This window comes from Danaus plexippus, chromosome 10, assembly GCF_018135715.1.
Source record: "Danaus plexippus chromosome 10, MEX_DaPlex, whole genome shotgun sequence".
In the NCBI taxonomy this organism is placed as follows: Eukaryota; Metazoa; Arthropoda; class Insecta; order Lepidoptera; family Nymphalidae; genus Danaus; species Danaus plexippus.
In genome coordinates, this window is record NC_083543.1 from 8,035,896 (window position 1) to 8,058,994 (window position 23,099).

General features: G+C 35.3%; 3 protein-coding genes across 7 annotated transcripts in view; 1 reads left to right on the forward strand and 2 right to left on the reverse strand.

Annotated features, from left to right (window-relative positions):
* Positions 1–579: 579 nt before the first annotated feature.
* LOC116766719 (acidic leucine-rich nuclear phosphoprotein 32 family member A) lies at positions 580–5,812 on the forward strand. 2 transcript variants are annotated; one of them, XM_061521696.1, is made up of 7 exons: positions 580–771; positions 2,252–2,628; positions 2,711–2,802; positions 3,115–3,240; positions 3,518–3,574; positions 4,368–4,454; positions 4,735–5,812. In XM_061521696.1, the coding sequence occupies exons 1-7, from the start codon at positions 724–726 to the stop codon at positions 4,806–4,808; spliced, it is 861 nt and encodes a 286-aa protein (XP_061377680.1). In that variant the 5' UTR covers positions 580–723; the 3' UTR covers positions 4,809–5,812. The 2 variants fall into 2 exon arrangements, with proteins under 2 accessions (XP_061377680.1, XP_032512670.1); XM_032656779.2 differs by lacking the exon at positions 3,115–3,240 and having other exon boundaries at positions 582–771.
* A 330-nt stretch (positions 5,813–6,142) lies between these two features.
* Positions 6,143–10,742, reverse strand: LOC116766718 (origin recognition complex subunit 2). The gene is made up of 8 exons (XM_032656778.2): positions 10,587–10,742; positions 10,256–10,426; positions 9,784–9,996; positions 9,479–9,561; positions 8,884–9,045; positions 7,905–8,433; positions 7,458–7,685; positions 6,143–7,233 (listed from the first exon to the last, which is right to left on the reverse strand). The coding sequence occupies exons 1-8, from the start codon at positions 10,612–10,614 to the stop codon at positions 7,028–7,030; spliced, it is 1,620 nt and encodes a 539-aa protein (XP_032512669.2). The 5' UTR covers positions 10,615–10,742; the 3' UTR covers positions 6,143–7,027.
* Positions 10,743–12,052: 1,310 nt separating this feature from the next.
* The window catches only part of LOC116766694 (protein roadkill), a 33,372-nt gene continuing 22,325 nt past the window's right edge, over positions 12,053–23,099 (reverse strand). For all 4 annotated transcript variants that reach the window (XM_032656732.2, XM_061521695.1, XM_032656731.2 and 1 more), the window contains 6 exons: positions 18,822–18,990; positions 16,186–16,523; positions 15,194–15,435; positions 14,297–14,475; positions 13,054–13,196; positions 12,053–12,819 (listed from right to left, as the gene is read on the reverse strand). In XM_032656732.2, the coding sequence (XP_032512623.1) occupies positions 12,666–12,819; positions 13,054–13,196; positions 14,297–14,475; positions 15,194–15,435; positions 16,186–16,523; positions 18,822–18,896 (1,131 nt within the window). In that variant the 5' untranslated portion in view covers positions 18,897–18,990 and the 3' untranslated portion in view covers positions 12,053–12,665. The remainder of the gene's footprint in view (positions 12,820–13,053; positions 13,197–14,296; positions 14,476–15,193; positions 15,436–16,185; positions 16,524–18,821; positions 18,991–23,099) is intronic.

The window sequence follows — 23,099 nt, forward strand, 5'->3', positions numbered from 1 at the left end:
GAGTCATAACCACAGAGCTCGCGTAAAAGGGAATCCGTTGGCGCAGTTAGCTGTATATTCATAAAGCCATCGTTGCAACGTTAACGAGGACTTTTTTTTTAGACTTAAAAAAAATAGCTGATATTTACTCAAAATACCCAATATTTATTATGTAAGAAAAATATTGTGATTTTAACATATAATTAAATCTGATATTAGTTTCAGTTAATTAATAAGAATATAGGAAATATTTTCATATTCATATATTTTATGTTGCGGTATATTCAAACATCAACGAGTTTGATAATAATTCTGTAACTCCGTTCGTAAAATGCACTGTTGTCATCAACATTTTAAAATGCCGCGTTTTCATAACCAGTCAAATTAGGCCATGATACTTAATGTAACTTAACTTGTTCCATACATATTAATCGAATATAACATTTCTTAAGTTATTGATTTCGTCGATTTTTATGTTATATAAAGTTTTATACACTATTTTCAAAATAAAATAACAAGACATACAATAAAAAATACAAAAATGAATCTCTAAACGACAACGTAGCATCCGGTTGCTTAACCAAGCCGCTAGACGGCGCCTGTGGTATAACGTCAGTCGTGTGTAATGTGTATCTATAGTTTCCTTCTGTTTTGAAACCCAAGCAAAGCTAAGTGATTTAGTTCCTTGAGCAATTAAAAAGGGTTTCACTTGTGTTGATAGTGTTAATCGACAGTTTTTCGAAGATGGAAAAAAGACTTGTTTTGGAATTAAGGGGAAGGAGTCCCTCTCAGGTACAAAAGATTATTTCTTAGTTATATCGGAATGTTTTGTCGATACTTATTTCCTGAAGTACATATTGTTTCCATGGCTTAAAATGGGTTATTAATCTAAGGAGTTCTATAGATTTGTATATAATTTGATCTAACACCGCTAACCTAGAATATATATACACTTTTGAGATGTGGCGTTATTGTTTATAGCATTCGCAATAACCAAATTTCTATTCATGTCCACGTTTTACTAGTGTATCCAGTTTTAATCACGTTTATTGACATATCCTTAACCGTTTTTCAAAGATCGGGACTATGAATGTAAACAGAAAGTAAAATTTACAATACTTCCCCTTTTTTGAGGTTAAGTGTGAAATCATTTCATGGCTTTATTATTGTGACTATTAATTAAAACATGCTTAAAGTATGTCTTTATATAGATGATTTTTCAAATATTTCAATGCTTATTAGATTAACTTTCTTGAAACAACAGTAAGTATGCCGCTTGTCACCGTATGTATCCTAATTTCCAATGAGACGTTTGATGATCTTATATTGGCCAAATTTACAACTTTCAGACTACTATAATAGTAGAATGTATTATATATCCAAGTGCTTTTATGTATTTCGAATAGTGAAAAATAAAAAAAACTAATAATAATAATTTTGCGTTGAAAAATGTTGAATGTATACGACTCTACGTAATTTCGCGCCCTTTCACCCAACTTCATACTTTGTACAATTACTAAGCGGCAATGGATTTTAAAAATTAAATGACGAATATTTGTAGTTATCATTATAGTAAGATATATCATTTTATTTTAATAAGTTGTTACAATTGTCTTTTATTGACGCACGCCTTACCAATAGAGCGGCCATTTTTATTGCGTCGCGATGATTCGTGTCATCCGCCATTGTAAGAAACTACTACGTGGTTTTTGACTATAAACACGATTATTAATATAGCCTATGACGAACGCATCATTTACACATCCCTTCCAGGATCACCTGTTTATATATTTTTTTATAAACACACAATTGATATGTTTTTTTAACCAACATTGCGGGGTACCCTTGACAACTTACACCATTTTGACGTTTTGGCTCGCTTGTCTCATGAAATGTTCACAACGAGTCAATTGAAATACTTTTATTTTAATATCTCAGTATTAAACTTTAAAATAGATTTGTGGTACATAATAAAATGAAACACAAATTTAGGAATAGATGTTGCATTAATATGTATCAAATGGATGAACAAAAGTTTGTTGAAAAGTATGGCTGCCACTCAATATAAAAAATTGCTTATACACATATGTTCCTATATATTAAGTGAACTTCTCTTATTGTTATTTTATTTATCATAGTGTGAGTCGGAGATAACACGGAAGCTAAAGTATACAAAAAACAATGACATTAATTTTGTAATACAATGCACACTGTTAAAAACGTTTTAGATTAAAATAAAACCATTATTAAATTCTTTATACCTTTCTTGCAGATCCAAGAGCTCAATTTGGATAATTGTAAAAGCACGGCCATTATAGGTCTCACAGATGAGTATACAAACCTTGAGAACCTGAGTCTCATCAACGCTGGTCTCACAACACTCAAAGGTTTCCCCACTCTGCCCAAGTTAAGGAAGCTCGAGCTCTCCGACAACAGAATATCACAGGGACTCAACTTCCTGAGTGGATGCAAGAAACTCACCCATCTAAACCTCTCAGGCAACAAAATCAAAGATTTAGAAACATTAAAGCCATTACAGGAGTTTGAGAACCTAAGGAATCTGGATCTCTTCTATAACGATGTCACCAACATTGAGGACTACAGAAGTAAAGTGTTTGCTATGCATCCGTCACTTAAATATTTAGACGGGTGAGTTACATAAAACATAAAATACAGTTATCAATATTAGTTAACTAGAATATTAAATTTGAAAATATTTATATGGTTACAGTTTCGACAAAGAAGACCGTGAAGGTGACGACAGTGAGGCTGATGAAGATGACGCTGAAGAAATGAACGGAAATAATGATAGTGACGAAGAAGGTACGATCACAACATACTGATGAAGAAATATACCATATATACATATATTTAGACATTCCAATGATCACTCACATACTGTCTTCAGTTAAATACAATGTTACATGTCTTTGCTGTTATAATAATATATTTATGTATGTAAATTAAATATTTGTTAAAAGCAGCACATTTAAACTTATATAAGTCAATACACTTTCTATGAACTATGTTACAGACAACACTAACATTTAACAGCTATGTAATATGAACACATAGAGTTACTAATGTTACATATAGTCAAGTATATTTCTATATATGTGTAAAAATGGCTTGCAGATTTGGACTTAGATTTGGCTTCTCTAGCGATTGATGATTCTATATCAGAAGGTTCATCGCCAAGTCTGCTAGTATCTTTATACACAGTGTACGGTCTACTATTCCACTTGGGTTATATAATGAAAAGTAAGCATCGCTATATACCTGATGCTTATTGATATAAAAGCTCACTGTATATAAGAGAATGTAAAGACGTTTCATGTGAGCTCTCATAAGCTGAATATATATAAAAAATGACATTTTATCCTTATATTTGCTAAGTATATAGATTTTATTGCATTTCTGAGCTTAAAGCCAAACAACTCCGGTGATAATGTTGTTAATAAGCTTTACATGTGCGGGTAATGTATACGTTTTAATTTATATCAATATAATATTTTATTTTGTGTGCTCGTTGTTACAGAGTCTGGTGATGATGACGATGATGTGTCACTGCGTGCCGTGTACAGGGACAATCTTGGTAAGCAGTTACACTACAGTTAGATACCACTGTGATAATAAACTATTGGTTAAAATAATAAATAAAAATTAAAGGCCCACCTCTTGCATGAACTTGAGGGTTCCAAACCTGGCAAGTGCCAATGTGAATTCTTCTGAATTATATGTACTTCCTAAGAGACGCAAATGACAGATTGTGAAGAAACCTGGACTTATAATTTCAAATTATAAGTCTGAAATCGCCAATCCGTCTTGAGCAAGTGTGGTGATCGATGCTCTAACCTTCTCCATACGGGTAGAGGCCTTTGCTCAGCATGAGCTGCGATAAAAATAATATATAAATTAGTCATTAAGTTAACATATTTTGAAATTACTGTCTTTTGCAATAGCTTGCAAAGAGACACTCTTAGGCGACAAACTGTTGATATTATCATGGAAAAGCATTTGTTCAGGCAAATGTACCAATTACCGTTTGTATAATGTATAACTGGTAGACATGTATAGCACTCACCTTGTAACATGGCAGAAGCCCTTCCTCTATAATCATTATTAAACAGTTTTCTTAAGAAATATTTGACTATGTATAAAGTATTCTGCTTGTGTAGTGATCACAATTATTGTCCAACAAAACAATTGTTGATTTTTTGTTATTAAACATTTACAACTATATATATGTCAGTGTAATTGATAGCTATGTCTAATGTGAACCAATAATAATAGTAAATATTAAAGCTGAAGGTAGAACTTAAATATTTGATTGTGTGACTTTCATCTCTAAGTTGCTGTACTAAAGGGTTGATTATATTTTGTTACAGTTGAAGAGAGTTCAGGCAGCTCACTGTATGAGGGAGAGGAGGAGGAGGAAGATGACGATGATGATGATGATGACGACACACATAAGGGTATGTACACATATATGATATATGTAGTCTGAAAAAACATTATAGCAAAGCCTAGCTGAATCAGTACTTTATCGACTGCACGCGAGTGTGACGTCATCACTCAAGGATATATGGCTATACATATCATTACTGTCTTCGTTTGTAGGCTAGTCTTATAATATGTGTCGATAATCTAACACAGATTAGTACTGTGTTTACTTTAGGCGTATATGATAATTGAATGGTGACTCTCAGTATTGTGTTGAGGTGTGTTCGCTAATAACGTCCCAACGTTCCGCAGAAGTCGATCAAAACACGCACGAGGAAGAGAGCACTCGAGGTAAGAAGAGAAAACACGAAGACGACGAGAACTGAGCTGCCTTAGAGATGTAAGTGTACAGAACAAGAGCCAACACCAGCGACCAGCGACCCGTGACCCGCCACCACCTGAATTGTTTATGTAATTAATATTTTTTATTCTATTGACATGCTTATTTTTTAGTCTAATCGTTGAGATGCATGATCTAGATTAGCCCACGGATTTTATTGAGTATAGATTTAAGACATTCGATACGCTACGGTCAGCGACGAGTCCGTGTCGTCCCGCGCGTGTAAACCCAATCTAAGTAGATGTTACACTGTTTTTTTATTAATGTACAGTCTTTCACACGTTTACACGTTTTTATAGTGAAGATCACATCCTCTAGCGTACAGAGCTTCATACTCGACTTATTCAAACAATAAACGATGTCAATTGCTTCCTGTATCACGCCAAAAATGAGAACGTCTCGACACATTGGGTTCACTTATTGTTAACGAGAGATCTTTCATCTTTAGGAGCATTTGTATATAAAAGCACGGAACTTTAATACCGAAAGCCGCCGACAGAGAGCGCTTGGGGGTAGTGTTTTATATGGGAGTTTTGGTAAGGATGACTTTTACTGAAACCGAGCGGGTAATCGAGAGATGGGGAAAATTAATGAGAAATATATTTTTTAGGTCGCAGTCCGTGAGCTGCCAGCGCCCTCTGTCGCGCGTTTATTCAATGTGTTTCCCCGACTTGTGTTTCTTATAGATTGTTGTATAAATTTGATCTAACTAGATGAAATTCTTTGATATCGAACGATTTCAGAGAATATTTTTCTACATCGTTTTAAATTTTAAAGAGCAATTTATGCACTAAGTATATCAATGATAATTTATGAAGTGTTTGGTTGTCATCGGTGAATGTGCCGGATGTGTTGAAGATGGTTTTAGTTAATAATTTTATTGTATTGTGTAAGTCATTAAGTTTAAGTAATTTACAACTTGGCCTGTTGATATATATTATAATCCTATTAAGACTATTTCTGGGATTGTGAAATAAAAACTACATACAAGCTCTTGTTTTATTTTGTTTTGTGCTCCGTGGCCGTTCTCTTATTACTTTATTTAATAAATCCTCTGTATTGTACCAATTCTTTTAATCTAATTCAGTTACTGAATACATTGTTTATGTTTATCTAATGTAAGGAAAAAGTGTAATTTAAAACACATCGCGCTCAGTATACCTAGACTCGTTACAGATCTTATCCTCCCTTTATAATCAATAAGGGTTCAACCTTACAAAGCGGGCGCAGTAAACTTGTCTGTATTTCTCTTATTAATATTTCTAGAACTTTCTTCATTAGATTAACTTACAAACGAAAGGGGAAAAAAATGTTCAATGATTTAGTAAAACATTTTGTTTATTTATAAAATCATTATGAAAATAGAAAAAGACCTGTATCAATACAGACTTAAATGTGTATCTAAAAATATCAGAAATATCACACTATAAGAGGAACCTTGAACACACATACCATCACCAACAAACTATTTATTATATATATGTGTGTGATAAAATTTCAACAGATCCCACATTCTCATTAATACGTAATGAACTTTCCAAAACAAGACAAGAAAATATTAAATACGGCAACATTTCTTATGAAAATACAGGATACATATATATAGTTGGCCCGAATTAAAATTAAATATTTTTAAGGCTGTTTAAAATTGGAACAACAGATCGGTGTCCATTACACGTAATACAGAAATCTTTTTAATAAGCGTAATCTAGTTTCAGTGAAGCTACTTTGAATTGAAGAGCGCTTTGCGGCAAAACCTTTAATATATTTTATTTAGAAACAACATAAAGGTTGGAATAATTATGCTTTAGACAAGACGTATCATAACTTTGTGCTTAAAATTACTTACGATTACTTTGTAAATATAAAACAATACATGTATTTTTTTAAGTCAAACCCGAGGTCTGGCTGTTTCAAGGTCATGTGCATTGTTCGTTTTTGTAGTGATGTGACACTAACAAGGCAATTGTGATTGAATATTATTGTAATGTTATTATGTCGATAGAATATGTAAGGAAATTGTAACAGACATACATTATGAACTTGTTTGAAACATTGCATTTGTTATATAATTCCTATAAAAAATATACACATCGAGTTTAATTAATATGCACAATGAAAGCAATAAATAACTTTACTTAAATTAATTATTGTACGTCACTAGTCGTAACGAGTTGACGGGTGTCAGGAGCGCAAACTCCTTGCTCATGTCCCCGTGTCTAGCAGCGTGTGAGTGAATCCTCTAAGCACCTCGGTGTCCAACAACACCTTAACGTAATCACCGTCGTCCGCCCTCTTGATCCTCATCAGCCGGTGATCTATGAACTCCGTGAGATGAGCTCTCAACACAGCATCCGAGCTGCACAGGAAACGCTCGCGGGCCAGGGAGTATAACTCCTTGAGCGGCACGCCTGGGAATGTTATTCGAGGGTTAATGTTAACGATGTATGAAGGCTTTGTTGAGGGACATATTAATTTAGTTACAGAAAAATAAAATCTAGTAAATGTTAGTACTTTAAATAGAGATATGACCGCTAAGTATTATTGTAAAGGTAACGGAGAGGAGAACAAGAAGGAAATTAAATTTTATCATATGTAAGAGTAGCTAGCTTTACATATGTTTATATACGCTTACCTTGGTAGTGAGACTGTTTGTGGTTCTGCAGCTGATATTCCACTATGATATTGAATATTCCCTTAGCGTTGTTGGTGAGTGATCTATACACACTGTTAAGCGCCGCCAGCTGCAGCCCGCCGGCTTGATGGGTGTGCGCGACGCCCGGCGCCTCGTGCTCGTACGGCAGGAATGACGTCACGTCGTAGTACAAAAACTTATACTTACTCAGCTTACTGTGATCCCACACTGGAAACGCGAGATTGATCGTTTTTGTTACATATTACTTGAGAATAAAGTCGTAATTATTTACAATTATAAATTATTTCTATGCCTTTATTATTCCATAAAAGAATTGTTTTCGACAAAAGGATTTACATAAACAAATGAAAAGGCAACAGACTATTATATATTAATTTGTTCTTAGACATGACCGTGTATTTTATTTTTCTCAAGCCACACACTCACACAAAGGCGCGTTGATGTGGTCGATGGTGGCTACCAGCTTCACGTGTTCCAAAGCAGCCAGCCCAGCCAGCGCAGCTTGACACTTGCCGCTCCTCAACATCACACCATCAATGTTATGTACAACAACCAATAAATATGTGTCCAAGTCCCGTAGCCGAGTCTCTATGACGCACAACACGTCCCCCATGTTAGAAGACACGTGGCTATCGTCCAACAGATCGATCACTATGCACTCCAGGATGTTTTTCATGGTCAAACTAGGAAAGAAACCATTGATCACTATACAGGGGGTACTTTTTAGCGTTTCCTGGAATCTTTGTACGATATTCCTCTTGGAGCCTATTCCGTACAGTAATATATTAAAGCCTTCGTTTAATTCGAACAGCCATTTGTCGAACAACTGTCCATAGGTCTCTATCAGTTCAGAGATCTTTATTCTATGTTCGGGTGTCACGTAGTCACAGGAGCTTTGCTCCTCCTGTATGTTCATATTCTTCAACCTGGCCAATGTATGGTCCGATGTTGTTATCTGTGAGACAATATTCATACTGGGGAATTAACACTGGCTTTTAAAGTGTCATGTTAATAGAAAAATAATTTAGTTTTTTTGGATGTCAGATAACTATCGGAAGCTATATTAAGTAAGAAGTTAGTTTAACTAAATTTCAAATCGAAATGTGTTCAAACAAACACAAGACATAGTTAATATAATAATTGATAATCTTCTTTATGGTACTGATAAGGTTATACAGATTAGATAAAATTAATAAAAAGTTTACAAATAAAGTGTAATAAAGACTTTGTTTGTCTCAATCCTTTCATTATTGATGAAATGTAAAATTATTATTCAAAGAAAATCAATAGAAATTAACTAACAGCAAGGAGAAAGAACAGATTTAATGTTGAATCATAGCAGTGGCATACACGACTACTGCTCATTTCATACGTCCCCTATAGTATAAATGGCAGTAAAACTCACTTTTTTAGTTGAATTCATCATGAAATAGTTATCAGATTTTACAAAATATTCAGACTCTTTTGTTTTCATTCTGTTTTTGTTCCTTGCGACCTGAGCTCCCGTTGAAGTCTTCATCTCTATCTCATTTCCAGTATCCGAGTCACTCCCTGATGACGCAGAACTCTGGAATATAAAATTATTTTTTGATGTAAGTCACAGCTAGGTATATACGTTTTTCACATTGATACTTTTCTAATATGTTTTTTCTAATAAAATGTATCTGATTAAAACTAAGATTTTTATTAATTCATGAATGAAAATTCATCTCGTCTTGTGATTATCACGGTTGCTGCAAAGTAACCGAAATTTAAAACATTAAAAAACGCGTAGTGCATGAGAAAATATTAGTTTTGATTAAATCAATACTCGGGAAAGTCTTTGATGTCATTAAATATATCTGTTTTAGTTTCACGTTACATTTAAAAAGTAAAAATTACTTCACATTCATTTCCACATTCAATTAAAAAGTTCATAATTTGAACTGCTACATCAAAGGTGCTTTGGTAATTTAAATGTATTTAAAATTAATGTTAACAGTACTTATGTTCTATAGTACCTCATCACTTTTATCGGGGACAAAGTCACTACTGCTGCCTGAATAGTCACTGTCTGAACTATTTTCAACTTTGGCTATTATTTCTGAAAAATAGCAACATTACCTTAAATATACACATAACATAACATTTTGTAACCCATGAATTACATCTAGAAATTTATATAACAGAAGATTATATGATCTTTACTTTTACACATGCAGAAGAATTATTATTAAAGTTTGTTATATTTAAAACAAACAAACAAACAATAACACATAATAAAATATATATATATATATTTAAATATATAAAAATTTTATTTTACTTTTCTTAATTTTGTCCACAACATGCTTGGGTGTCTGTGTATTTCCATGATTTATTTTTTGTAATAAATGTGTATTTTTCTTTGGCGTTTTCGTGGGAGACGGGGCAACATTTCCCACCACAGCTTTGACTTTGTTCTGGAGATCATGTTTTGTGTGTCGGGACTTGAATCTAAATATATCCTGGCCTTCAACATCATCATTACTGAATAAAGCTGAAATAAAACAAAATAACTAAGAGAATCAGTAATCTTTTATAATAAATATTATCTTTGATCAAGATACAAGAACCCCTAATCTTACCTCAAGAAACTAAGTCTACCAAAAAGTATGTAATATATATAATTTTTTTTTTATATGTACATTGAAATAGTCAGATTATACTCGGATTTTTCCGGAATTAATACAGGATTTTTACGACTGACTACAACAAAGAAAAAAGAATTGGTAACAAAATAATAAAGAGCAATTTACCTTTAGGTTTGGAAAGCGGTTCCTCGTTTATTTCCTCATCTGAACTTTCAACATTTTTATAACTTCTTCTTTTGGTGGGAGACGATTCAAAGTACTCATCATATTTTTTCGGTTTAGTTCTATGTCTTGTAGCCCTTCTCGGTGTAAAATCGGGTGTTGCGAGCTTACTGTCTAAAAGTAACAATATTTATTTAAAGTTATATGAAAAAAACAAAACAAATAATTAACTACGATCGATAACTATTTATTCACAAACATATACTTAAACTACCAGTGGATTCAAAATAATCTCATTTCATATAAATATTGAAAAAATATAGTATTAAATTACCTGATTCACTCATATCATCGCTATTCATTGCATAAATATTGTATTAATATTATAAAAAAAATGTAAGTTGTTCTGTATAAGTTATTTTGTATAAATAAAAATGAGGGATTAAATACCGCCAAATTATACTTTAAAATCACATTGACGTTTATTATTCACAGATGTCTTCACTTCAGAGACGTCAACGGTCATAATAAATGTTCAGAACAGTGCTGCCAGCATAAATAAAAATAGAGATTACTATCTTTATTATTAGTATTTAATTATAAATAATAAAATGTTTTTATGTGTTAATGGGTTATGTCCGTCAAAAGAATACCAAAAGAATTAGGAAACAATTTTTAGTTAATTGATGAAATGAGATATGATTGAATTATGGCAAAAGCATAAAGATGCTATTTAATAACTTTACCACACGATACTATATGTTTGGATCTAGTTATAAGCAATTAAGATTGATTTGAATTTCAATTCTGCTTGAACGAATAAGGAAAATAATAAAATATCGAAGTTAAAATAACATATTTAGTAGGTCGTTGTTTAAATAACATTTATTTGATTAGAAATAAAAATATTTTTAAATAGAAATATAAGAATATGAACATCTTGAAAATAAAATACTTTTATTCACAAAATATGGCATTAAATTAAAATAACATGATTTATATTAAAATATGACGTCCATACAGTGAAATTCATTTAATGTTGTATTTGTTATTAAAAATGTTGATATTATTCAGCCAATGTCAACCAAATTTGATAGTAATGTCATAGAAAAGCGCATTTTTTTGTGGTAAAATTAATTCAATCGATACATAAATACTACTTGAATTCGAATATGTGGAAACATTAATTTATACAATGCAGTTTATTATTTCTAATAAACTTGGTACCGTCCTTGATTCCATAAAGATTAGTGATGGAGGGGTGTTTACAGTAAGAAATTATTAAGAAAAAAATACTAAAAAGTTGAAACTATCGTATGACGTGAGTGTGACCGGCAATTGACTTAGTACTTATTTATTTTTGTAAAAAACTACATACTCCCGACGTTTCGGTTACTTTTCAGTAACCGTGATCACGGGCAGACGAGATGTGTGAGATGTCTTAGATCTCATTAGTACTTATTTACACAAGATCTATACTTAATAATTGTTAGAATTTAATACTTAAAGTGTCACGGAGTTTTAAAATGTACATAATTTAAGTATATTGAAATATAGTATTTTTGCTTATTAAATTATTAATACTTTTTTTTTATATACATTAATTACAAGTCACGTGTACATATTCGAGATGTGCTTAAATCATGAAATAGTTTGGTCATCAATCTTAAGGCAGACCGTTCCATGGATTTTACGTGTTGCAGCTCATACTAGGGATGTATAACAAATATATTACTGGTAACAGGTAACTTACCGTTTGCAGGATGTACAACTCAAGGGACACATAAATAAAACATGGCGTATGTTACATCACTTCATTTATTTGCTCAACTTATTGACAATTTCGATAATCACAGTTATTGTTTCTGACATTGGTTTTGTAACTATCATATTACTCGACATCTGTCAGCGTGTAAACGGGTAGCGGGTATAAAATGGTACTATAAATATTAATATAACGGCCACGGAGCGCGGAGCGCGGAGCACAACTATGACTTCATACACGACCATACACTATGTTCGACGACTTTACACGGAAAATACTTAAAAGCGACCGATCACTATAAACATCCGCTAGATACGATCCAAACGAGGAAGCTTACGAGTTTTATACATTAGCATATAATTTAGGAAAAAGATCACATCACGCCATCGGAACGTCACCTCGTATCACAACGTGCGGTGTCTCACAGCGGTACTTATAATTTAGCACTTAACATCGTAATGGTGGGATCATAGCTATGTACATCTCGCTGGAGGAGTGTCGGGCCTCCACGGCTATAGACATTAGACACATTCACACTGACAACTATAACGGCTAGGGGGGGCGCGGCTGAGATCAACGGGGGGCCTGCGGGGCCGGGGCCTGCGGGGCCCGCGGCGTCTTTGGTAGTGTCGGGGGCGGGGGCCCGGCCTAGGCCTGCTTGACCCTCTTGCGCGGAGGGCCTATGGGCGGGATCTGTTGCTGCTGGGTGGCCAGCGCCCTGAAGGCCTCCGCTATGAGGTGCGGGTGGGACGAGATCATGTTCTTCCAACCGGCCGTGTCCATCACGTCTGTGGCGTGACTTCTGCAAAAATACATCATATGTAAAATGAACATCAAGCAACTGTTATGTCAATCATGTTTATTGAAGATTATTGTAATATTGATCGTATGTTCAGTGTCATTTTTATATTATATCAGGACAATGTACCTCTCACATAACACTTTAGACATGAGATCAATCTATCTCCTGCCTAATACTTTGAATATATCAGGACAGTGTATTCCTTGCTTAAGCCGTATGAGAATGAGTACTGACGTGTTAATGAAGTCTATGGTCTGCGCCTTGAGCTGGTCCGCGGAGTGCAGGTCGGCCAGGATGAGGGTGTCCGCGGCCGTGTCCACGGACAGCGACAGGCACAGCGCCTCCTCGCACATCACCTTCAGGCGGTCCAGGGCGTACTGAGACACATACATACACATAAATATTACGCAATATACTATAGTAAATAATACCAGATGATATCGTTAGAGGATGTTCTGCTGGGTGTTATTATTAGTTAATGGTTTGTATGAGGAACTTGTCAAATAAATTTCAAAGAAGTTATATGACGAAGCCTTAACTTTTAAACTTAATTGTACTTTGTAGTTCAATATAATCAAAGTTTTTTTGCTAATATCTATATATAGTCCAGTTATATACAAATTGGTCAAGTATATATATACTCAACTACAGCATCTAGATATCTTAACTACGAATGGAACATTAGGAAACTGTTCATAGATTTTACAAAGATAAATATATTTTTCATTAATTTCAGCGACATCTAGCGGTGGTTTGAATAGTGTGGTATATTTTTATTAAATAAATCTCTGTAAAGAACATTGCTTTTAATTCGGGATTAAAAATCTAAATCAATATAAACTTCTATATATTTCCTAGCGTGATGTGTGTTTTGTATGAAACAGCGATCCCGAGCTGCTTGATGCGAAGGTCGTCTAGTATAGCGTTAGTGTTATCACAATGGGAAAGATAACATTTTACTACTGGCACATCATTATATATTCGAGATAATTTTTTACACAAAGTCAAGGCCCGATTATATAACACAAAGTACGAAGTGACAGGCGATTGATATTGAACAATAATAGCGCTTATGACATTGTAGCGGAAGAGCTAATATTATGTGAAGTCGATATGAATATAGATTTTTTTTTTTTTTATTTGAAGATTAATATCAGAATTACTTCTTGATTAGTTTATTAGTGATATGGTGACAGTTGCGTTTTCAAATAACTTCCAGCCAGTTTAAAAATCTTTGGTTAAATTAAAAGTAACATGTCTCGCTTCATTAATGCCTGTTTATAAGTTTTCTTTGACAGTTAATAAAACTTCTAATGTATTGAAATGTATTGTTTGTATATGAATATTTTTATATACTCCACCTACAATGTCGCTTATGTAATGATTGGGCCAACGTTAACGCCACTATGCAAATGTTTGGCCAACGTTGGTCCAATCTATGGCCAAGTGTACAGTGAGTGGTGTGTGTGTCGGTCACCTTATCCGCGGCGGCCAGCAGGTCGTCGGCCATCTTCTCCAGATTGGGCGCCCTGTCCGTGTATATGAACCGCAGCATCTCTCTGAGCACCTCGTGATCTACGTCCGTGATGTCGACCCTGTTCCGTTTCCTCTCTTCCATTTCGTGTTCAAACATGGCTGCGAACACTGGACTCCTCGCTGAAATTGAATGACATACGAGATTAGTGAAGGAACTTACTGAATACACACACATAGTCTATGTCCGAGCACTGGAATTATTATTATTATTATTATTATTATTATTATTAAATCTGTTCCTGAAGCTTGACAGTGACAGATAAATGTTTCTCTCGTTCTATTTTTAAGCAGTTAAAAATTTTCCTAAACGTTTTGTTTCTCCACCAGTAAAAGTGTTTTTATCAATTTTAATCACGAAACGACCAGCAGTTTTAACTCTAAAAAGTTGTCATACTTAAAAATTTTCTCCTTTGTTATATAAGCGCGAATTGTGGTCAGTTTGAATGTAATAAGTTAATTTTAATGAAAACCGATACATAAAATCGGTTACGTCAAACCGAAACGCGAGTACATTTGCAATAGCTCGATAAAGCGTAACTCGATCAAAGCGGGATCTCAAAAAACTCGCTAGAAAATGAAGATAAGCGTCACATTTCCAAAGATAGTAATATAGAGCACAAACACAATGACAGCTAGCTATCGAGTTCGTAACATAGCGTGAATCATTTATAAAATATAACGCGAGTGTGGTCGCTACAGCGTTAACCCAAAAACATAACATCGATTAGCCGCATGTGAACACTTCGGTTCTGATAAGCCTAAAGGGGTTCAGTCATGGGAAATTCCATAGGGATCCAGCGACTTGTTGCGTCGTATGGAGCACGATTATCATACTCACCGGCCAATATAGCTTTGTGCGCCTGGAACTCCCTGCCGCCGACCGCCAGCGTCACGTCCGAGAACCTCTCGTTGTCAAACAACGCCCCGAGGTCGTCGGATAACCTGCATTCAGGTACTTTGAACTGTACCACGTTGCTCTGTCCACTGATGTTGATACTGTCCGCCACCACGGATACCTCGCAGAATATAGTCAGTTTGTCTTCTGGTAAGAGACCATTGGCTTCGTCTAGTAGGAAATCTCTGTGGATGGTTATAACAAATGTTACCGACGAGTATTCCGTACCACAAGTTTGTCGTAAATGCTACACGTTTCCAGTTTTTTCAGAAACTATTTCGATGATTTTTATAGAGGATATAATAGTTTTGTGCAGCGATAACAACTTATCCGCGCTGAGTCCGGGTTGAGTTTAAACAGAGATTTATTAGTGTGGAACAAATTTTTAATTAAAACTCCGCCTTCGACTCGAGCCTTAGCCGTGTTCCAGATATAGTCGACGTAACTTTTGAAGATCTGCGGGGAACTTTGTTATTCAAACTCGTCTATCGCAGCGTATTTTTCATATAAAATCATAAAGAGCTCACGTAAACCGAGCGTATTTGTGTCAATTTATTATTAAAAAGAGAACCTAATTAATTTTCTGGGACGTTCTTATCAAAGGCTCGTTATAATTTAACGTTCGTTGTTAAAAGAGTCATTGTAGTGACACAGTGTTTCAGTCACGCAGCACGTTTATAACAACATTATATAGCAGATGGTTGATAAGCAATAAATATGATGCATTATCATATAAATAATGAACTGAATAACTTGCTCTAGTTATCAGTGATTAGCTATCGTATGACACACGGACAACACTCATTATTATGAATACATATATTACAGTTCTGTCGCTTCCTTGTATGTGTAAGATCTCATCTCTGGTCATTATATATATATAGTATGTGTGTGTGTGTGTGTGCGTGTGAGTGTGTGCGTGTGTTTTTTCTCACCTCCTAATAAACTTCTTGAACCCCCAATCCTTGCCCTGTACGAATCTGTAGGCACGCTGTGATTCCATGGCCTTTGTCTCTTCACGTTTCGCGTTCAATATGGAGAACTTAAACTTAGCACGCACTTCTGATTTATTACACGACACTAATAATAAATATAACGATAAATAGTCTTTGCTCTCCTCGTCCAGTCCCTTAGGGTTGACGCGGAGGCACCACTTTAACTTGTCACTAGCACCGGCTGAGAATGTCGATGACTTTAACACCTCGCCCATCTCTTCCCTACAGAAACTAAAATTATTTATTGTCCACATGTAACTAAACTTCACTACCTTAACCTGAAACAAACAAAAAATACACTATTAACTCAGTCGTGCGAGATCCTTTGTTTTAGTCAACAAATCTGCTATGAAACATGATCACAAAGAGTGCTGGTAAACCTGTCCGCTATACACGTAAACATATATTTCTCAAACCGCAGCGGAGCCACATCCTTTGTAGTTTGCGGTGTTTTTATCACTCTCGTTAGCGTATAATCAACTTTAACGTGACGTTTAGGACGAATAAAAATATATCTTGGAGCTGTACTAAATCAGCATAGCCGTCACTAAACTGATAGATTTAACTAGATATATGTTTGACAGATGACTTGGTTGATACATGTTAGCACAGATTATGTGTCTCAGAATGTTATAGGTCCGATGAGTGCGTTACACGCGTTCGGTTCGTGTGCGACACGTGTTGGGGTCTCGCAGGTGATTGAAGGAGCCGAGGGGGTCTGAGCTAGGAGTCGTTGCCCCTAACCGTTGCTTGACTTGCGGTGCACGGGTCTTCGGCCGGTCAGCGACCCGCTCAAGGCCGCCCGCATCATCACGGCTATCTTGGACATCTAACCGATGGCAAACCCCTGACTGTTTGTCTTAAACAACTTTAAAACTTTTCTGCTCCGACTTAGTTTCATTGGACTCTGCGGCCGTCACTTACAAAGTAGCTGGTTACATTGATTTAGATCCTAGGATTAAATTTGCTTCTAAAATACATCCTCTGTTGTTACAAGATACAAGTCTATAGAAAACTCTTATCGATGAACATTATTTAATTCAACTATCAGTAAATAATCTTTATAAAAATTGTAAATACATCTACAATCAGATTCCATGGCATGTGAATCTCTCCAGCACGTGTCCTATACACCGACACGAGGAGGATGAATATGACTAATCTATTATTTTCTTACAATCATTCCTGCGTGTTAGTGTCGTCAGGTGCAACTAAAACACCGTTACGACAGCGTACAATTCGACCGAGACCTTAATAACTGAACGTACCGGGGCCTCTTCTAACGAGTTTGGTATACCGTTAACATTCGCGAACTAAATAGATTTTGCCAAAAAAGTGCCAAATAAAAAAAAACAAAAAAAAAACAATACCAGGTCGACATCAAATCCGCACAACGGTGGTTCCAATTTCTCTCATCTCCAAAATAATGAAACAGTAAAACGGCTTCGCGGAAGTGTTTGTTATATATTTGAGCGTCAACCGCGTATGTTTGTCTGTGTGTATCTACAAACAACACGATTCAATAGTGATCCGTCACTTCCAACTAATACATAATAGCGCCGGCTCATCTTCACCTAGCCGGTTAAGTGGTACATATAAAACGTATGTTTTATGGTGAACAATTACCATAAGTTACGTAATTTCCTCGATGTTATAACACACCACCGGCTCATACATTTCAAGATCACATATAAACTCATTTTAAACACACGCCCGCGTGTTTTATGATTCCTTGTAAGCTTTACGATCGTCGACTAGTTAGAGGCGTCAATATAAATTATATGACAATCGAAAACGGACATAAAACGTTCAGAGCGTACTTCTAACAGATTTAATAATTACATTGTTATTTATATTGTAAATAAAATTCATACAAAATAATATAACATGTCTATAGAAATAGTACCGTTAAGCAAATAAATTACAAACAAACAGATTAAAACGTGAATAACACAATGAGATCAGTAACATGACGTCTTACGTCTTATGTATTAACTGGTAAATATATATAATGTATAAAGATATTTATATTTGACAAGATTATATTATTGTTGTATATCTCATAGCATTGCATTTAAGGCGAGGCAAACGTTACTTGTTCATACAAATTTAATTGAAGGTAGCGGCCGTTTTGAACACACGATCATTTTAATACGTCACTATGTGTAACATTCGGGTGCTTATTAAAATGTAGTTTATTCTACCTATGAACAGATTATAAATAATGAACAAAATGAATTCTGTGTTCTAAAACGATTTAATCTATACCAGTTAGCGGTGTGGTAACGGTCGCGACTGAGTCTGCTATCGACCGAGACGAGGTACAACGCCAGGTGAACAGCCAATGGGGCGACGTCTTAACCTTGGAGATAGTGGATCCGGAGCCACGAGGGGTCCCATTACGTATACTATGAGATATATATTGTAATAAATTGAACTCAAGGAGCATTTTTGCTAAATAAACTCTTTAGAGAAATTACTCAGCACTTTTTATGAGACAGTTTAACCAATTGTATAAATGAAATTAAGATGTTTGCACTGTCGTGTATGTGTATGTGTGTGTGTGTGTGCGTCACCTGTGTAAAGCACCAGTTCTCGGCGACGGGCGTGTTCCCGTCGTGCAGCGGGCTTGGCACCCGGCTGACGGCCATCCCGCCAGCGCCGTTGGAGGACACGCGCGCCGACTGCGGAGCGGGCGCGCCGCCGCCGGAGCCCCCGCCGCCGCACTCGCTGCCCGACCCGAGCCTGCCCGACAAAACACATTACACTACAGCTCTACACTAATATAACCACACTTAAATGAAACTTATGTGCGAGATCTCGTCTGCCCGTAATCACGGTTGCTGAAAAGTAACCGAAACGTAGGGGGTATGCAATTTTATTATATAATAAAATAACGCGTAGTAATCCGAAAAATATTAGTGTCATTTAAATGAATACTCGCGAGTCTTAGAACTTGTTATAACACACTTGTTAACGTTCTAACTAGGCTTATTTTCATACAATTGACGACTACTTTTAACAAACATTTCTTATTTAATATCATCAAATTTTATCACCGTGGTGTTTCAATTAACGAACAATCATGAGGACAATCAGATAAGTAAAGATAAAGAAAATTGAATCGAAAGTGAAAATACTCTGATATAGTTAGAAACGTCGGGTGAAATCTCGTATCAGAATTACCTTACAGAAGCCTTGATGACTCTAATGACCTGCCTCCCTCATGATCATACACGGCGAAATTACATATGAATCTCAAAGAATATAAATTGGTTTAAGCCACGCTAATATTCAGACCATAATAACTCTCGTTAGTCTTTATATACATATATATATATATATATATATATATAACTTATAGTGTTTATATTAATATATTTGTATACGCAGCGCCTAATCGTTTTTCTTGGGGTATTCTAAAACATGTAGTGCATCATTGATTAAATATTGAACACATAATTATATAATATTTGCAGTATTATATTATGATGGAAGCCTGTATGCAACGTACAAGCAATAACGGTTCATATAAGCATGGCATAGAGTACATTTAAGTTTGAAACGATATAATTCAGTGTATCATATATAAGTACTCCTTTATATTATAATTTCTACCTATGTATTAAAAACTGACCAAGGTCCATGACATCGCATGCATACTTGACTCTAATTCGAAACCTCCAGCTAGTGGAGACCGCAAAAGGTCTCCTACAGTAGGTCATTGTTACAGTTATATTACATAATTTTTTTTTACCTAATAAAATGAAATTATTCATTGAAACGTCCCATTGTGAACGGTTACAAAAAATATTGCTCGCTCGATCAATCGTTTCATAGTAAGTGGCTAAAAGTTGAGAGCCCTTAATAGTGTTACAGTATGAAGAAATTAGATAGCAACAAAATTTAATACAATAATAAAATGCATTTCATCCGAAAATCTGGGACGAATATAGTATGCGGGTGGCTAACGTGTCAGCTATGTAACAATAACGTCCGAAGATACTACATGCGGTTTAAGAGTGAAGAGTTTTTTTAGGGTCACTGTGTCGTCTGATTGTCGAGAGAGTGGGACGATACAATGCAAGATACAGCCGTCGGCCGTCCTAAGACTTTCACGAATTGAACTTCTATTACCAAATCCACGTTAGAATCTGTGTCAGTTTCATCAGAGAGCCACATCCGCCGGCGCGGCGCGGCGGTCCGCGTGCGACGCTTTGTTTCAAATATCATTTCTACACTACACGACTATTTCTGTAAGAATATATCAACACAAACGAGGAGAAGAATAATACAGGAGTTTGGGAGAGAGAAAAATATATAGGATATAGTTGTTAAATTTCCACACAAAAACACGTTGAGCCAAAACGGTTCTGTCTACTTTAGACTTAAATATTAATCTCAATGGATTATTTGCCAAAATATATGTATAATGCAAAGTTCAATTAACTTTAAATATAACGTCTAAAAGATTAAACGTATACATTTTACGTGATCCCCTGACACATCTGTAACATAAAATTGGTTACAGAATGACGAGAAAAAATTATTATATTACACTCGTCTTGTTATTATTTAAAAATTATGGATATCAAGGTTTTAATATAAACTTCATATAACTCATTCCTCGTTTGCCGTTAAATTATACACGAGAGTACTAGTTAACTTTCAAAATTTAAAAAGCAATACTTCTAAAGACGTCATGCTCTGCCGACTGGTGAGTTACGATTCAAAAAAACAAGCGAAAACAAGTTTCTCAAAAATTCCTTATAATTAACAAAATGGCGGATATTTAACTTATGTAATTAATACAAAATTAATCAGGGGCACGTATATATTACGAAATGAACTTGAAACGCAATAAATTTTAAACATAACTCGTACGACGTTCAAAAACTCAGCAGAAGTAAAAGCTGACTACGTTAATAGAAATCTAGGACAAAGGGAAACGGTTAGTGTAACAAAGTGCGTTTAACTTATTACGATGAGTACAAAAACTGTCCAACCACAGGCTGACTAAAGTAGGCTACATTAATTTTATTAATCGCAACGACCCAGAAAGGGAGATGTTGATGGAAGACGAGATGACAAGAGTGACGGAATCGAGTCAACCCGTCCGAGATAATTATGTTTTACGAGCTTTGTATATATAAGAATCGATTTTATAGGTGGGCGATAAGTTCGGCGTTGGTTAATCGTTCGATAAGATAACTGATACAGTGATCGGACGAGGTCGAACCACGAATTCGCGACCAACTAGAGCGGCCCGAGCGACCTACATACACCTCGACACTCCTGTACACTTCAACAATACGATCACATCACAATACCTTAATATACAAGACTCCCTTCAGGAACCCTAGCACGGATTCGACTATTGCTTAATATGTTTCGAAATAATGACTCACGATTGCGTCGTATATTAATTCTAGTTTAAACTCAGCCTTATCACCGAGTGAGAGACTAAGCCAGTACGCGTAAAATATATATGTACAAAGAAAAACATATTATAGTGACAAAAGCAAGTTTATGCTCATTTAGGTTCACAAACTGACGGCCGTTTTAAATAAAAGAATTAAGGACGACTGAAGCGAGAGCCATAAAATGAAAAACTAAAAGGCTGTGATCATAACGACCACCCACGCAGCTCCAGATACGGCTGAGAGAAAAAAAATGAGGCGATGTTTTAGGTGACTTTGACGGAGACGATTTCAAAACAGGCATTTAGAAGGTTTTACAAGATTTTATAGCATTGTACATATAATTATACGTCAACAGACCACCACGTGTTAAAATACTCGTATGTGACATAGATATCATCAAGTCTGTGTTTTAAATACAATCGTGTGTAGTGGAGTCGAGAGCCGTTATCTTGGGTAATACAAGATTCGCCTGAACGGTCCTCCGGCGTAACCCGGGCTCTTATAATAGATGTCACACGACACGCTAGCATCTTTCTATATTTAAAGCAACCGATGTCTCAATATGACGTGAATTCAAGAGAAACTACACAATATAAAGTAATTCGTATTGTCATCGGAGTTTCACAGAAACTTCTACCTGACTCCTGCAACCCGCGGAGGGCTCTGGCCTGTTACACTATTATAGTGTCGATGATTTCCCCTAAATCTATACCTGTACGTATAATAGTATATGTCCTACAATAGCCGGCCATTACCAACGTACTGTCATACCAATCTCGTACCGCAGATGGCGAACAATATAGCGTTTGTTAACAAATTAGCAATGAATAATAAAAGCGAACGAGACAATGGTAACGGAATTAGGACATCCAACAATGAGTCCAAGTGGATATACATTTAGGAACTATAAATTTGCTTCTACGTCAAATGTACGACAGAACAGAAGACTTATTTGTAAAGACAAATTTAAATATAAATCAATTTAATGAGTCGAAAATTCGTGAATATAATATATGTATATATTGATAATATAATGCACATGCAGGCTCTGGGCGCTGAGAGGTTTGTGTGTGTGGTATGTGAACGTGTGTGCAATGCCCTATGAGTCAGGCGCCCTAAGGACGGCAAGAGGACGGCGGGAGGACACTTCGGCAATAGGGTCCCCGACACAGAACGTGCGCATTGAGATTCAACGACCAGTCTTAAACATACACATAACAACATCACAGTGCATTCACATCAGTATCATTATTAACAAGCTAGTGAACGCGACTTTGTTTACCATTCACAATCTTTATTGTTAACACCTACTTGTAAGTTAGTCTATTTTGCGATTTCTCAGTTTAATCACATTATAAATTTCAAAAATTTATTCTAAGTATATATGATATGAAAACAAATATACTCTCGTTGAATTTTAAAAGCATTTTA

Bases quoted from the DNA above. Each gene is read 5' to 3' on its own strand.
- LOC116766719 (XM_061521696.1), top strand. From the start codon at position 724: ATGGAAAAAAGACTTGTTTTGGAATTAAGGGGAAGGAGTCCCTCTCAG. The intron at 3,241-3,517 runs GTAAGCATCGCT...TCGTTGTTACAG, and splicing joins CTTGGGTTATATAATGAAAA to AGTCTGGTGATGATGACGAT. The intron at 3,575-4,367 runs GTAAGCAGTTAC...ATTTTGTTACAG, and splicing joins CGTGTACAGGGACAATCTTG to TTGAAGAGAGTTCAGGCAGC.
- LOC116766718 (XM_032656778.2), bottom strand. From the start codon at position 10,614: ATGAATAGCGATGATATGAGTGAATCAG. The intron at 10,427-10,586 runs GTAATTTAATAC...TGTTACTTTTAG, and splicing joins CGATGATATGAGTGAATCAG to ACAGTAAGCTCGCAACACCC. The intron at 8,434-8,883 runs GTGAGTTTTACT...ATTGTCTCACAG, and splicing joins TGATGAATTCAACTAAAAAA to ATAACAACATCGGACCATAC.